At 44.2% G+C, this 16,396-nt stretch overlaps 3 protein-coding genes across 3 annotated transcripts; 1 reads left to right on the top strand and 2 right to left on the bottom strand.

The window, feature by feature from the left end:
* Window positions 1-5,954: 5,954 nt before the first annotated feature.
* On the bottom strand, window positions 5,955-7,407 carry LOC108112634. The gene has a single exon (XM_017222741.2). The coding sequence runs from the start codon at window positions 7,405-7,407 to the stop codon at window positions 6,910-6,912; it is 498 nt and encodes a 165-aa protein (XP_017078230.2). The 3' UTR covers window positions 5,955-6,909.
* On the bottom strand, window positions 6,475-12,239 carry LOC108112632 (SRSF protein kinase 3). Its single transcript, XM_017222738.2, has 5 exons — window positions 12,100-12,239; window positions 11,425-11,568; window positions 10,565-11,119; window positions 8,468-9,364; window positions 6,475-8,330 (listed from the first exon to the last, which is right to left on the bottom strand). The coding sequence occupies exons 3-5, from the start codon at window positions 11,055-11,057 to the stop codon at window positions 7,414-7,416; spliced, it is 2,307 nt and encodes a 768-aa protein (XP_017078227.1). The 5' UTR covers window positions 11,058-11,119; window positions 11,425-11,568; window positions 12,100-12,239; the 3' UTR covers window positions 6,475-7,413.
* Window positions 12,240-12,387: 148 nt separating this feature from the next.
* Window positions 12,388-16,314, top strand: LOC108112633 (DNA replication factor Cdt1). Its single transcript, XM_017222740.2, has 3 exons — window positions 12,388-12,657; window positions 12,753-13,420; window positions 14,495-16,314. The coding sequence occupies exons 1-3, from the start codon at window positions 12,577-12,579 to the stop codon at window positions 15,975-15,977; spliced, it is 2,232 nt and encodes a 743-aa protein (XP_017078229.1). The 5' UTR covers window positions 12,388-12,576; the 3' UTR covers window positions 15,978-16,314.
* The last annotated feature ends 82 nt before the right edge of the window (window positions 16,315-16,396 follow it).

Here is a 16,396-nt window from a genome sequence, read left to right as displayed (position 1 = left end):
TGAGGGCAGGCAAGCTCGTGGCCGTGATTAAATTAATTTTCGGACCCAAAAAACACAAAACGAAAGTAAATGAAATCGAAAGGAATTTTTTGAAGGTCGTCAGCTCATCAATTAGCTGGTAGAAAGTTTGTTAAACTCCTGCCACAAAGGTCGGGAAATTTAGTTGTCGTGCCGCACGGGTGCCTTTAGATGTTTACAAAGACATTTTATTTTATCAGAGGGAAATCTTGAGAGCATAACATTGGGTGGGAGTGAATAAGGTAATTAGACTGGCAGCTTGTTGCCTGTGTATAACAGATCTTGGGTAAATATAAGCCAGCGTACGTGAAGTGTTAGCCAAATCCGTGGAACCTCTTCAGTGCTTCTCCACCATCCTACCATTCACAAAAACCGCTCATACCGTTGGGACTTTTACGTGACAAATTGAACGGTTGAGGCTGGGCAGCTGCCAAAGTGCCAGGATTCGAGGATGCCGGGATGGCCGGGCAGCTGTCATGCAAATTGAAAATGTCAAATGCAAACAGTGGAACTGGAGCGGGCAGACAGTTCAACTGTCAGACCGCACACACAACACCCACCCGTACCCCACATCCCACAACCCATCCCCACCACTTTTAGCCACCCATAGACGCACAGAGCCAAGTCGTTACGTGTATCTGTGTCTGTGCCAGTGTGCAGATATAACAGTTTCAAGGTCACACACTGGGATTTAGGGGGAGGTGGTGACATTGCATAGTGGCCTTTGGCCATGAGACAAAAGTGTTTGGTGGGTGGGAGTTAACTAACACACACGTACATGTGTGTGTGTGGGCTGTGCTGGCAATTTCAAGTGCAAATATTGTATTTGAAAAAAGAAAAACATTATGCAATTAAAAGGCAATTTTGCCGTTACCCACACACCGCCGGCGATTAGCAAACACTAACACACACAGAGGAATGTAACAAAAACACAAAATAAAAGTTAATTATATCAGAACGTAGCTTAACAACTTTCTGGAAAAGAGGTTTCCAATCTAAATTAAGAAATAGCACATCTAACAAAATAACAGTGCGAAGGTGTTCTTACAGTTTTTTGGAAAAATATAGAAAATTTGGAGTTAGGAATTTTAAAAACAACTTAAAATATATCTTAGTCAGCTTGAAATATTCCATAAATTTTAGCACAGTTCCGAATAAAATATATACAATTTAATTTGTATAAAATATTTCTAAAGAACCTTAGAAAATGGAAGTACTTCACATTAACATTTTCTCTAAATAAATCAGCACTTTATTTTAAGACCTACTACGATTAATCTCATTTACGAAAACATATATTTAAATAGAAAGAGGTCAGTTCGCCCCTCGTAAATTAAAGTCAACTTAGTGGTGATAACCATGATGGTTAGAACTTCAGCCCACTTAATCCCCCCAATGGAAACTTTAAACTGTTGACAGAGTGTTTGTTTAGGGCAAAAAACACGTCTTTGGCTTTGCCGCCTCTTTGCGGGGCCGAAAGTAAATATTATGTTTGGACAGAGTGAAAGAGGGCGGTAGAACAAAGAGAAGTCCTGAAACGTAGTGGCATCTGATAGTGACGCATCCTCCAATGGGCAGCCTCTCCAGCACTTGACCCACCCCCCTCAGGGTCATGTGTGTTTGGCAGTTGTTGTTGTAAGAATCCCGGACAGCAGAAATATAAATTTAATCAAGTGGCCATCGTTTATTTCCCTTTTGATTTCGACAAATTCAATTGACATTCGATTTTATTATCTCCACAGCCCAGAGATCCCAGATCCAATACCGCACAATTACTACACGCTTTGTAAATGCATTTCATAAATTTATGATGCCAGCAGATGACCATTTCCTCGAGGGAATCCCGTTTGCCTTTTGCCATTTGTAATAAATACGATTCGTTGTTGTATTGGAAATATTTCATATACTCGTATCATCGTTTTTTCACATAGCAGGGATATCTCATTTTATATCCCATTTGGCCATTTCAAGCGGGAATTTCTGTGGCATTTTTGGTTTATTGTTGCTCGTTCCTGGCCCTTTGTAAGGACCAGGAGTTAACTGCCGTCCTGGCCATGGAACATAGATTTTAATTAAGTCCACTTTCCCCCAATTTAATATTTACAGAGATGGTGTTAAGCATGGAAACTTTGCTCTATGTTGGGAGTACTCCCCCTGAAAGTCAAGGGGCTTGGGACCCGCCTTCCTCAAAAATTAAAGTTCAAGTGGCAAGTAGCGCAAAGTTTTTCCTTTCCGCTGGGGAAAGTTCCTTGGCGTTTAAAGAAAGTAACAAGCAACATCTTGAGGTTGAAATGAAAAGTGTTTTCCCAACCTAAGAGAGAAACCTGCAGTGGGTCAAAGAGAGAGATTATTATGCATTCTCTTTGACTGAAAAACTTTCGGAGTCAGTCCGAAAACGAAATATTTTGATATTCAGGCCCACAAGTGGTTGCCTTTTAAAAATAACAGAGAGTTGGAAAATATTTCAGCAGAAATGAGAGAAGTTGGAGTAAATGCATCTGGCAAATTCCAGGATTCTAAATAAAACTCTGCAGAAAGTCAAAGCAAAAATTAAATTAACTTTTTCTTGGAAAACTTAAGATAAATTATGAATTACCAAGAATTTGTTGCCAATTTATTTGGCATTTCTATAATCAGTTTTAGATGAAAGGAAAATTAAAGGTAAACCAAAAGGTAGGGTTAACCTCTCTGAACACAAGGATACGCGGTTGACAAACCAACACACATGAGACCTTTGCCTTAAGGCCTGCACTGGAAAAAACCTATTTTAGTCTCTGATTCTTCGAAAGTCTAAAAAGAATCTAAATAATTATTATCCATTTTATAATTTAATTTAAATCCCCTCAAATATCATTCATAATCTACCAAATAGTCGATGGTATTTTCGCTCTCTGGAGGACCTGTGTGCCCACACAGCCACCGTAGACACCGCAAACGTCTACAAAGCAACTACAACAATGGGCAGCTTGACAGACAGAAAAGGAAAGCTGTGTAAGAAGGGGTGTATTGGGGGGGAGACAGCGTTGAGGGGTTGAGCGAATCCGCTTTTGTTTATCTACTTTAAACTAACATCAGGCACTTTTGCTATCTAATCCTGACCAACCCGACAGCTACTTAATGTCATCAGTGTGCCACTCGCTGGCATTTTCAACAAGGACATTTGGAAGTGCACAACGATACGGGAGGAGCGGTAAGGATATCATGGAGGGCAGAACAGAGGTCGACGACGCTAAACGTTTCCCATAGAGCTCAGATTCACCGAGTGCAAATTGAATAATCGTTTGCGCTTCGCCGCATCCACAAAAAGGACCTTTTAAAAGTTCCCTTTTGTCCCTCTGTCTGTGTGTGTGACAAATATCGATCATCAAGGACGGCTGATGGACGACTTGGACACACAATTGTTTGGGTTTATTCTAATGCTCTGAAAAACTTCTGACCGAGTTGTCGTCTGAAGAGATGTCCTTTGCCAGTTTCCTTTTGCATAAAGAAAAACTTTTGTCGTCCCTATTTTGTCAAGTTTGTCATTTGTTGGACATTTATAAGCAAATCCAGTTTCGGGTGCGGGTTCAGGCGTGAGTTTATTGGGAGTGCAAAACGGACCTGCTCCTGCTCCATGGACTGCGGGTCTCGTTAGCATACATTGAAAGCGGGTTTTGGTTTTTGTTACCGAACTCTCGACTAAATGAAATTGAATGCCCATCCCAAGGAGTTCAACTCAACTGTGAGAGCTTTAAAAAGTATTTGTGCAAGTTCAGAAGTAGCAGGAGAATGTTTAATTCATTTGGGAAGTGCTCAAGCGTGATTTGAACTCCCATTTAAGGAGGGTCAGAATTATGGAATAAATATGTTAAATGGTTCTTTGTCGTTTAGACTGTGTTCTATTTAGTTTATGATTATGAAATAGATATAGTTTATCTCAGAGTTAAACGCGGAATAGCTTTTAATGGTTTGATTTTGAATAAAGTTAATCAGGTTTCATATTCCACCAAAGAGATGTACTTAAAGTTATCTTGAACAGCGAGCTTGAAGCTCAACTCCTCTTTTTATTTGCACCGCGGATAGCACATAGCTCCAGCGCTTAGAACTTTGATCCCCTGCTTAAACTCAGAGCACTTTTCACTTAGCGGAAACTTTAGGCCAACAATAAACCAAATACCAATGCCTCTGTGTGTGTGCACTGAGCTCTTCGAATTTGTCTAAGATCAATTCCCCGGGAACTCGAGGATTCTTGGGCGAGAGTTGGCAAAGGCAAACACCAGCCAAGACTTAACTTTCGCCGGATGCCATTGAGACTTCACGGAGCCTTGGACGCTGCTGGCCTTTTTCTGCCCAAGAACTTGAATTCAGGTGAAATAGTCGCACGAGGCACACCTGGGCATTGGGCTCTAGCAATGCCATTGAGCTATTGGGCAACAAAGACACAAATATGTGCATAGCATTTAACGAGTGGCCATCGCTTCTGGTCGGACATTTCGGTGCACGTGTGGATAAAATTCAATTTCGAGCCATTGACAAACAAACGTGATGAATTCCTGGTCTGAGGATATAACATGGAATTAATGTTAGCCTGTCGAAGGTCATTCCTCGTTTAAACCATCCATTGAGAACTTCAAAGCTTTTGTGAATTTTATGTGGCCATAAATCGCCAGCTAGCATAGCCGTGTCTCTCTATATCCCAATCCTTCTGCTTGTCCTGTAAGCTGGCAGAAATTTATGGCCAAAAGATAGATTCTCTCTGCTGGCTATTCGCACATTCATTCACTTCGGCCATTGCCCATAAAAGAAGAAACACTGTCGATTGTTTTCCAATTTGTGTAATTTGTTGTTTATTTTTGTTTATAACTACATTAATAAATTATGTATCGTATCGTATAATTCATAATCATACTCTTTGAAAGCGTGACAACATACTGGAATTGCTATTCGGCAGCTGGGTTCCTGATTCTGGGCATATTTTAAATTAAAAGTGGTCATCTGATACCTGGGACACTCCACTTTACATACCAAGTTTAGTAGCTTCGTTCGGAAGTCTGGGCTTTTTTTCAAAGAGTAAGTATGCGTAAGTATTTTCGAAACATCGGCCAGCCGAAGATTGTTGAATTTGCATTTAATGTTATGATTAACTTTTGATGACAACATCGAAGACCGATTGCGGGTTACTACTAAGAACCGTCTCATTCTTTATTTCTCCTTCAACTGGACACATTTAGTTTTAATTTTAGATTGATATCTGCTTGCTAGCTGGCTAGGCTGTCTATGCTGTCTAGTTACAATAATGTCTGCTTCGAGTTACAATAATATTCCATACCTAATTGTTTAATTTCTTAGTTCGCGCAGCGTAAATCGTGTTTGCAATATAGCTTTCTCAGATTGGCCGGGGGATTGGTATTGGTTAGTATCTGTGTTTTGTGGTTTTCAGTTAGCTTGTTTGGTGCTTGTGTGTGGTTTTGTGGTGCTTGGTGTGGTGCGGAGAACCGAATTAATAAGGCCACTTATCCATATATATGTCTGTAGGTATGTATCGCTGTGTACGTACGCGTATATAGTCAATTGTCAGTTACGCACACATCCCCATGCCATCCGATTCCCAAGGACTTTTGGGCCCTCCACTTCGCATTTCTGATAATCCCTCGCCTTAGCTTCACTCACCGTAAACATGTTTCTGGTCAAATCGTAGTATCTATTGAAAAAATCCCTTTTTACTTTCTAACCTTAACTAAAGTGGCCTCTAGGTATTTATTCTTGTGTTAAGAGTGGTTGAGAAAATTCCATAAATTTTGTGTGTGTGGCTCTAGTATTGATAAATGTGCCAAATTTAGTGTGTGTGTGTGTGTTTGGTGAGTGTATCTTGAATATTTATCTATCCGTTTAAGCTGCAATTATTTTGCGCTTGCTCTAGTATTTAATGTTGAACAATACTTTTTATTAGTGGCGGCTACTTTTTAATCATACTTTTATTTGCTTATTAGTTCCGATTATGGGATAAGGATTTCTTTCACTTGTGGTTGTTGCTGGTAGTGCATTCGCTTTTCTATTTCAGGTTACGCTTTTTAATGGTTACTAATGCCATTTTCAAATTGTTCATGTCGATCACTAAGCCGAGGATAAACTAATTAACTACGTTCTCATTATTGTTATGTTCAGCTCAAGTTTCTGCATCCATGTACATTTTACATATGCTAATAAAAATCCCGATGCGGTCTCTCACAAGTGAAATCACCGATCAATGGATCTACTCCAGTTCATTTAACTATGTACGCTATAAATGTATATTTGCCGATTCGCCTCTTGGCTAAATGTACAGTAACAGATATATGCCTATATATAGGTTTGTATGCGGCATTCCCTATCGCTTTACTCTCTCACTTTCTTTTGCGTCTCTTCAATTAAACTGAATAATAAGATCGAACACTATCGATCGACCCTATGTACAGGATTCGTGGGGACGAGTTCGTGTAGACGGTAATACATTTTTATAATTTCATAAGTAGCAACAAAAATAGTCTAATTGTCGATGTAAAACACAGGAAATAAATTAAGCGCTGGCTTGTGTAAAACTAAATCGAATGGTTATTCATTAACATTAAACGTAACTCGTGAGTTAGCAGGAGCACGGAGATTAGCGACTGCTGGTCTGGACACAACTTTTTGCTTGGCTGGCTGGCTGCTGATTCGGATGCTTTAGTGGTTGCTGAAGTAAAAATTGTTGTTGCGTATATTGCCACGGGTTCGCCAGCGGATGCAGCTGAGCAGGGCCACGCGGGCTGCACGCAGCAGGATCTGGCCGTAGGCACAGCAGGCGCAAATGCGCCTCACCCGTTCGGCCAGGTTGCGACGACGACAGCGACGGGCGGGACGATGCCAGCGGGGCAGGTCCTGCCGGCGACGCCGTCACTTACGGCGCTGGAAGACTCGCCGCAACGCCTTTCGCCAAAAAAACCGCTGCGACTTGGTCTTGGCATGTGTTTGCGGCTCTTCCATTTGAGCAAGGGCCGCATCAAATTCTTCTACTAAGTCTGGATCCTCTTCGGGAGCGATGCTTCGACGTGTTGGTGTGGCTGGTGCTGTGCGGGCTGTGCTCGTTGAATTGGATGCATGGGGCTGTGGAGTGGGTGGTGCTGAGGCTGTGGTTACGAATGGTGCAACCAAATAAGGACGGGCTTTCAGTGCCGCCATTGCTGCTGCCGATGTGGAAGCGATTGACGAGATGGAAGCCAAAGTAGCCACCGATGCCGAAGATTCCATATAGCCCCCACCAACTCTTCCCTCTAACGTTGCCGCCGGGGACCCTGCTCTTAGTGCTTTTACTCTTGCTCCTGCTCCTGATCGTGCCCCCGCTCTATCTGCTGTTGCTGGCTGGGTGGCACGCATCCAACAACCAGGCTGCATCGTATCTTATCTAAGCCACGGGTGCTGCAAACACTCCGCGGCGGTGGCTCGCTTAGCCGGATCAAACTCCAGCATTGGCTTAAGGAACGAAGCGAATGATTCCGCTTCGCTTTGCGACCACTCGTACTTCTCTAGCAGAACGTCCATAAGGCCCCAGGGTTTGAGGCCATTGATGTTTCGGAGTTCGCCGTTCCGGTTGAACGACTGCTGGGCATAGGTGCCACGGAACACAATGTGGCGGGGTATGGGACCAAGCAGCTCGATGATGTGGGCCAGATGGTCCTCGTCGCGGGAATAGGTATCGCCTGAGTGCGGTTCAAAAAGATAGTCGCCAGTGGCCAGCTCAAACACCATGCACGCAGTGCTCCAAATGTCTGCCGATGTGTCATAGCCGGAACCGAGAATCACTTCTAGTGAGCGATACTGGCGCGTCTGAATGTCCTCTGAGAAGTGACGATCCACCCAGCACGCATTTCCCAAATCGGCGATCTTAACATAAACACTGCATTCCTCCAGCGCCGGGTCACGTTTGGCCCTGGGCTTTGCTTGCGGTGGCGGAGGAGGCGGTGGCAGCATGGGCTCGGAATACGGTCCATTGGTGGCCGACGATGAGTTCTCCGCGGATCCACTTGAGATTTTCGAATTGCTGTTCGAGTTGGGCTTAGAGCTAGAGTTATTGTTGTTCAGCTGCTGATTCGATGACTGCCCCTGGTTCTGCTGCTTTTTCAATTCTTTCTCCTGTTTCGGCCGCAACGGCATTTTCTTGCCGTTTGATTGTCCTTTTAAAGTTCCGCTCGAGTTGCTGTTACTAATGCTACTACTTCCATTAGTCTGGTGACTCTTTAGGGCGCTGCTACTCTCGCCGCTGCTCGTCGAGTTCTCCAGTTGTGGAGGCTCCTGCCCTTGCGACTGGTTAGATTTGTCTGAATAAACAATGGTATAAAAAACGAGTTTTTGTTAAAAACAGATGGATTTAGGGAAATTAGAAAATAATACAAGCACAATAAATTATTTCAAGTACAGTTGGCTTTCGAACAAAGTTAATATTTATTTCACTTACTTTTGTTCTTCTTTTTCCTCTTCTTTTTGGCTTTGTCAGCGTCCCCAGCCGTAGGTTCCTGTTGTTGTGCCGCTGCTGGACGCACCTTTCGATCTTGTCGCTGCCCAGCAGCCATTTCTTCGTCGACGTCGACATTGAGTTCCGGCTCTTCTTTCACGTCAAAGAATTCTTCCTCATCGGAGATGCCAGCATCGCCGTTCCGCATCTCATTACGATTATTTACGCCAATGTCCGCCTGACCGTCGGCCTGTTCCAAGTAGTCTTGCTGCTTCTTAAACAGTTCCATGCGCTTCTTAGCTTTCCTTTTGAGCTTCTTCTTTCGGTTCTTGCTCATTTTTCCATTGATGGGTGGCTCGCGATACTCCTTGGGCGCTCGACTTACCAATGAGGGATACATCTTGGAGTTCATGCAGTACAGCTGGGTCGCTTCGGTAGCCAGAGAACGGACATGCAGCTCGTCCACACACAAGAGTACATTCTCGGGTTTAATGTCCGTGTGAATAATATTGCAGCAGGTGTGGAGGTAGTCGAGTCCTTCCAGTATTTGGCGGGTGATGGACTTTACGTTGCCAAGCGGGATGCCACAATAGTTTGACTTGCGGATAAGCTTCAGTAGATTATCTCCGAGCACCTCGAACACCATACAGATATGAGTGCCATTAACGCCAGTGATCTTGAAATCGTCCAGCATCTGGACGGTCTTCTGACGGCGTGGATTTGACGGATCCTTATCGCGCACCTTCCTGAGTATCTTAATCTCATCCTTGGCCGTCTCGGCAAAGTGCGGCGCTGACTTGACAATCTTTATTGCCACATAGCCCTTCTCCTGCAGATCCCAGCATAGCCAGACGGTTGAGAAATGGCCCCAGCCCAATTTTCGGATGACGTGGTACCGACCTGCAGAACAAAAATTGCATTAATCTCGTGCAGTTCTCGTCAAGGGACAAAGTTCAAGGGTTTGGGGGTAGAGCAACTCAGAACCACTTAGGAAAATGAAATCACAAATGTTCGCCTCGGATGGTAATAAATCCATTTTAATCGCATCACTGTCACATCACGACTGACCCAGCGACTAGCCAACCACTACTCTCCGCTTAAATTCAATTAAAATCTGACAGCGAATGCAGTTCGGTGCTGTTTTTGTGGGGGCTTACTTCGAATGAAGAGCCTAAAGGGGACGAAATCGGAATGGAGCGCCAGACCTTTCTTAACTGAGTTTAAAATTTGGCGGAATTGTCATACGGAAAAGCAACGATTACTCTCCTGAAAACTTTATGAAATCTACAATTCCGGAAATACCTAAAATATCTAAATACCTCAACAAGATTTGCCTTGGTCATACATCATCCCATTATGCACAGGAAGTAAATTATACTCTTAAAGAATGCAACAAAAAATTGTTTCTCTCTTCTTGTAACTTAACTCAACTGCTAATCTCACATCTAACAGTAAATAAAAGGTATTTTTAGTCCTCCAACTCATTTTCCCTTCCTTGGATTTTATAAACATAGTAAGATTCTATTAATAAACATCTTTTGTTGTAAATCTGCTTGGTTTGCCAAGAAGACCAAAAGAGAGAGGGTCGGGGAAAACTTGGTCGATTCGTGACATACGTAGCACTATCAGGCGATTTTGTGGAGCTTGGTTGGCCGTTATCAGGCTCTCACTCCCTTATCGCTACCAAGCGATTGCTCGGATTTTCCTTCGCCAAAAGCTACAGAGCCTGCAAATGGATTTTAAAAGTGACAATCTGGCAGCTGGTGTGGTAAAATGGGTGGAGACGACATGCAGCCAAGGGGTGGAGATCCGGGTTATATGTTGGCGACAACGTTTGGAGGTGACAGCCGACCCCCAAACGGTTGGCTGTTGCTATTGTTGTCGTCGCCACAACACGAGGCACCTCCATCCTCCTCGAAATAACAACCCTTGCCCAAAAGAGGGATGGAGATGTTTGGAAAACCACCCGCTGTGCGTTCGATTTATCTGTGTTGTGCGCCTTTGGCAACCTGTTGTTGTTGCTGTTGAGGGCTGGTGGTTTTCTTTTTTTTTTCGGGTCAGAAAATGCCAATATGTGGGGGGTGCTAACAGGTGCCTTACCCTGAAACAGGTCACCGATGTTGACGGGGTGGTAGCCACCCTTGCAGTAGTCCTCCTTTAGCTCCTGATCCTCGATCTCGCTGTTCACTTCGTATGTGAAGGACTCGTTCGAGCTGCTTCGCGGTGGCTGTTGCTCCTTCTGCTTGCTGGATTTAGATTTTGTGTTCTGCGTTTTCTCTGACTGATATTGATAGGGAGTTCCGCCTGATCCTCCGCTGGACGTGGAAGCTGTGGCTGTTTCAGTGACCTTGCTAAATTCGTCCGAAATGGGTACATCCACTTGGCTATTATTAGCATTATACGGTGCCTGCAAGTTTTCGCTGCTCCGATTTGGTTGGGCACTTGGATTTGGATTTGGGTTCGTGTTTTGGCCGGGATTGGACTGATCCTGGGGGTTAGTGCCGTTCTGCTTGCCCCGCTTCTTGTTGTTCTTATGACGCTTCTTCTTCGCCTGAATGGCCAGAACGCGGCGGTTGACGTCAGCCTTGTACATTTTGCTGCTGCTGGTCGCTTCTATTTTACTATTATACCCTTTATTTCCGCCAGGTGTAACAGCTGTTGTATATACCGAATTGGATGAGAAGAGGAGAGAAGAAATGTGGTTAGGGGAGGGTTGATAAAAAAAGGAAATAACGGACACGAGGCGAAGAGAAGAAGAGAACAGACAACGTGCACAAATCTCAATAAGGCAATGTTCGAGGTTCACGCTTGTCTCGCTGTTTTTCTTGCTTTTTTTGTTTCCTCTGCCCTGTTTTCGCGTTGTTGTTGTTGTTAAGTTCTCGAACTTTTTGTTTCACCGCAAATACAGCAACTGCTAAGCAGCGGATTTAGCTGAAAACGTCAGATAATTATCTACTTGCCTCGGGCTCCCACTTGCTCTCAATTAACACGGCTGCTGCTTCGATTTTTGCACAAAATTAGCACAAAAAATCTTTGCTAAAAGCCAAATCCCAAAACGATTCCAGTGCGACCGTACTGCGAACTGTATAAAATACCATCGAGCTCTGAAAAAGACATTAAGACGTAAGGCGTAAGTGCTGCGGCGGTAAAACGGATACTTTCAAAATTATATGCAAGCTAATTACACATATATATTCGTTTAAATAGGATACCTATAATACTATAATATTAACTTGGTGTTGAAATTAGGACTGTAAAAAATTCAACGTTTTAGGGCGTGTTAATATATATACGAAAAAAGTAAATTTACATAATTGTTTTTTTTTTTATAAAAACAAAAGAGCTACATTTAAATTATAAGAGTACGTCTAGCATGCTTAATAAATAGCCAATAAAAAGATAAACAGAGCAACACTGATAAGGTCTCTGGGTAACCGCGGACTCCAACCAACGGTAATACACTAATCGAAGAAACGTAAGCTGATTACGTTGCCTGCGGTGCACTGTCCCGCTCACACGTTGCAGCCACCTAGCGCTGCCTCTTTCGCACTAATTTAGTACTCGATTTGCAAAGCATTTTTGCGCAGCGTTCTCTTTGCCAAAAGCTCTCAAAAATGCAGATCCAATTGACTTACCTGACTTCGCAAGTGGCTGCCGTCTAGGCCAATAGCATTTCAAATCGCCGGCGTTTCGCAGCGGCCGCAAATGCAGCTGAAACGAGCAAAAAACACGCGCACAACGAAAAATCCGCAAGTGGAAAAAACTGCTACGGAAAAAGCAACTCTGTCACCGAGCAGTGTTGTAAGACGAAATAGTCAAACAGCTGATGGACCAGTGCTATCAGGCGATAGCTTTTGGTTACTTACAACACTAATTTCGTTTTGGCGCAATTTTAGTTTTTGGAGGGAAACTGCATTTAGTGAAAAATCGTGGCCAGTTGTAATTCGAGCAGTGCGGTGGCACGACGTGGTGACCTGATAAAAGAATTAAACAAGACTAGTGATTATTAACCAGACGTGCCCATTTGTGATCTCAGCATAGTGGGCTCTATACAACCATTAAACCAGCTGCAATTGCAATTAGAAATAAATATATATATACAAATAAAAAAAATGGCACAGCCATCAGTAGCTGCATTCTTTACCAATCGCAAACGCGCTGCTTTGGATGATGCCACCAGCATTAAGAATAGGGTAAGTTATCTGTCCCAAAAACGTGTCCAGATACAAAAGTATCTGCAAGAGCGTTATGCCAGTGCAGCCATCTTAAAAGTGGCTTTATTTTACAGCGTTTGGCGGAACCCGCTGAAACAGTCGCCCCAGCCCCCTCACAATTGCCCGTCGGCGACCAGGATGCGGATTTGGATACTCTTAAGGCGGCGGTCAGCGGCATGCGGACACGATCTGGACGCACTGCACGCCTGATTGTCACCGCCGCCCAGGAGAGCAAAAAGAAGACATCGTCTTCCGCGAAAATGGAAGCACATATCAAACAGCCTAAATTGGTGCAGTTTATCAAGAAGGGCACTTTATCGCCTAGGAAACAGGCTCAGTCCAGCAAACTGGACGAGGAGGAGCTGCTGCAATCATCGGCTATTAGTGAGCAGACCCCTAAGGTGAACTTCACCATCACCAGCCAGCAGAATGCGGATAATGTTCAGCGTGGCCTGCGGACTCCAACTAAGCAGATCCTGAAGGATGCGTCGCCCATTAAGGCGAACGGCTTGGATCTGCGCCGCCAGCTCACCTTCGACGAGGTGAAAACCAAGGTGTCGAGGAGTGCTAAGCTACAAGAACTGAAGGCGGTGCTAGCCAGGAAGGCGGCCCTCGAGCAAAAGCGCAAGGAGCAGGAGGAGCGCAACCGGAAACTCCGAGAGGCAGGACCCTCCCCTTCGAAGTCCAAGATGAATGTACAGCTGAAGGAGTTCGACACCATCGAACTGGAGGTTCTTACCAGGTGAGCATTTTTACTGATATTGTTACGTCATTTAAAAGGTGGTTGTGGTGAATAGTTTTCTAAGTGCTGCTAATATCCTAGCATTATCCTGGATTCTTAGGTAAACAATTTTTGCCTAAAATAATAGAAGTACCAGAATTTCGCATCTCAGTTTGCGTCCTGCACCAAGTATAATGACAATAGCTTTTGACAAGAACAAGCTAAATAAGAATCTTAAGATATGTGCCTGCCACAACAATTTTGATTTGACTGGCTGGTGGCCTAGAATCGGCATAAACAAACCACGGAGTGTGGAGTGTGGACTATGAAAAAAACCGGGTAACATCATTTAGCGAAAGGCCAGCAGTTGCTGCCATGCAGTTCTGCTGCAATCGAGGTCGCTCTCCGGGTCTCCGGGTTATTCAAGTGCTCGGATTGCTGAAGTTGCATATTTTCCGCCCAAGAGTAGTAGTCACCGATGGCTTGGCTTTGGTCATATAGCTATTCTTGTACGAGTAATTGCTGCTGATTCGTGACGTCTGTACGACATGCATAAATACTCAACTGGCTGACTGACCCTCCCCATCCGCAAATGTGTGTGTATCGCTATGCGCTATATGTTTACCCTTCGCAGACGTTACAATCTTGCCCGACCTTCCCTTTGAAAATGCTTATTTTCCGCCCGCATTCAGGGGTTGCTTTCTCTCTCTATCGCTCTCTCGGAAAATAAGGATCTTAACTGCTGTAGTGCATGGGAATGTGTATAAGTCTGTTTTGGGTTTGTTGTTCAGGTAGCAACCTTTTTTCGTAACGGTTTTCTTGAAGGAAAAAGGTCCCGAGCTCAAAATAGGAACCATTTTCAAATAGGAACAGGCAGAAGAATTCCCATTTCTTATTTTGATAAAAAAGGAATTTATGTTTGTTTTAAATTTTAAAAAAATAAACAAATCTTAACATGATTTTGGCAAACATGTTCCCAATTTTTGATTTAGTCATTTATACTATGATTAAGTTTTAATAATATATTATGATAGTTATAGTTTCGAAAAAGTGTGATAAAAATAACTTATGATCTTTCCTGGTTCTCACTTTCAGCCCTTGCAAGACCTTTAAGACGCCCACAAAATTGCCACCACCCACACCGGACAAACATGAGCTTATGTCGCCGCGCCACACGGACGTCTCGAAGCGATTGCTCTTCAGTCCGGCCAAAAATGGATCTCCAGTCAAATTGGTGGAGGTTCCAGCCTACAAGCGATACGCTAATTTGGTGGAAACCAGCCGCGCCGGCCAACTCCCCTTGCCGTACAAATACCGCCACTTACTGGACGTGTTTAAGGGTCTCGATTCCGTGGTGGCCATGTTCCACAACCGCAAGGAGACCATCACATTCAAGAAATTGAAACCAGCAGTGCAACGCATGCTGCGCAAGAATTTCACCGAGACCCATTTGGCCCAGATCAGGCACATCTATCCGGAGGCTTTCATATTTAGCCAGATGAAGATGCGCAATTTTGGATCGGTGTCCAAAGCCGACTACTTCCAGCTGATCATCAGCCCCAATGTAGAGCCGCTGCCCGAGCAGCAACAATCAGAGAAACCGCAGCGTTTTGCTAAGATCGATGAGGATGATGTGCTCGCGTCGGCCCAGTCGACGTCTATGAATCCACACGTCATGACCGCACGCATGCAGCGCTTCCAGAGCCTATTGCTCGATCGAGTGATGCGGGCACACGACCAGTTCCTGCGCTCCCAGGATCCGCCGATCATCATTGATAAGGCGCTGACCCGCTGGCATCCACAGTTCGATCTGGAGAGCTGTCCGGAGGTGGAGCTGGCCCAGCTACCACAGCCACCGAATGTGGAGAAGTACTCCTCGGCCAAGGATATTCTATCTACTGCCCGAAATCTTTTCAACTGCGCCACCCCGATGGAGAGAGCAATGGATCGCTATGAGGCCAAGTTAGAGGCGGACAAACAAGCGGCTGAAAGCAATAAAAAGGCAGAAGAGCAGCCGACAGGAGTAGTCACTAAGACAAGTACGGGAACTCAGGCAACGCAGGATGTACCGGGAGTATCAGCATCTCAAGGAAAACCTGCTGTTCCTGAAGCAACCGATCAAACAACCACTGCCAAGCCTACGGTAAAAGAATGCACAGCCCCAGATGTCGGTTCCAATCTACTGAAGGGCTTGCCAAAGTCACTGATAGAGAAAATCCGTGCTAAACAGGCAGCCAAGGCTTTGGAGGCGATGACTAGGTGTCCATCACAGGATCAGGAGGCCACCAAGTACTCACGTTTGCCCGAACTGGCCAGACACCTGCGAAATGTCTTCGTTACCGAGCGAAAGGGAGTGCTTACCCTGGAAGTAGTCATTAAAAAGATTCAGAACAGCTTCCGCGCCAATCTCACACCTCAGGAAATCGAGAAGCATCTAAAGTTGATCGCCAAAGAGCTGCCAAACTGGGCATCATTCCATGAGGTGCGCAAAACCATGTATCTCAAGATCGCCAAGGATATGGACATGAATAAGATCATCGAGGCGCTGGAGAGCGTGGCGAACGCAAAGAGCACTTGAATCGGATATGCGCATACGAAACCAGGACGCGGGACCCCGTCGAGCAATGACCCTGTGGCTAAATCCAGCTATATCATTAAGTACTTGTTTAACTAGCTAACCATTACTTTATACAAATAACCGGATTAGGCTAAGCTCCTTGTGTTCCAACCATACTGACATTTCCACATTGAAAAAGCACCTTGACAACCAGGATTGGATTCATCACATTTACCCAAGCAATCTTTAGAACATAATTTTTTGGACCAACCGTTTATACATTCATATTTATTAGTTTTAAGGCCATTTTTCATGTTGTATCACGTTAAATAAATAAATATTTTTGCTGGAAAATTGACTAATTCTATCTTTTTTAATTTTGATCGGAAAAGCTTAAGTAAAGTATTCCATTTTAAGATTCAAACTGTGTTTAAAATTAA

The sequence above is a fragment of the Drosophila eugracilis genome, unplaced genomic scaffold, assembly GCF_018153835.1.
Source record: "Drosophila eugracilis isolate 14026-0451.02 unplaced genomic scaffold, ASM1815383v1 contig_90, whole genome shotgun sequence".
Classification (NCBI taxonomy): domain Eukaryota; kingdom Metazoa; phylum Arthropoda; class Insecta; order Diptera; family Drosophilidae; genus Drosophila; species Drosophila eugracilis.
This window is presented reverse-complemented; position numbering and strand designations above follow the sequence as displayed.

What these genes read in the sequence shown, in the direction of transcription:
- LOC108112634 (XM_017222741.2), bottom strand. Translation starts at nt 7,407, where the DNA reads ATGCAGCCTGGTTGTTGGATGCGTGCCACCCAGCCAGCAACAGCAGAT.
- LOC108112632 (XM_017222738.2), bottom strand. Translation starts at nt 11,057, where the DNA reads ATGTACAAGGCTGACGTCAACCGCCGCGTTCTGGCCATTCAGGCGAAG. An exon ending in CATCGGTGACCTGTTTCAGG is followed by an intron (nt 9,365 to 10,564) that starts GTAAGGCACCTG and finishes TTTGTTCTGCAG; the next exon opens with GTCGGTACCACGTCATCCGA. An exon ending in GAGGAAAAAGAAGAACAAAA is followed by an intron (nt 8,331 to 8,467) that starts GTAAGTGAAATA and finishes TTGTTTATTCAG; the next exon opens with ACAAATCTAACCAGTCGCAA.
- LOC108112633 (XM_017222740.2), top strand. Translation starts at nt 12,577, where the DNA reads ATGGCACAGCCATCAGTAGCTGCATTCTTTACCAATCGCAAACGCGCT. An exon ending in CCACCAGCATTAAGAATAGG is followed by an intron (nt 12,658 to 12,752) that starts GTAAGTTATCTG and finishes TTTATTTTACAG; the next exon opens with CGTTTGGCGGAACCCGCTGA. An exon ending in GAACTGGAGGTTCTTACCAG is followed by an intron (nt 13,421 to 14,494) that starts GTGAGCATTTTT and finishes TCTCACTTTCAG; the next exon opens with CCCTTGCAAGACCTTTAAGA.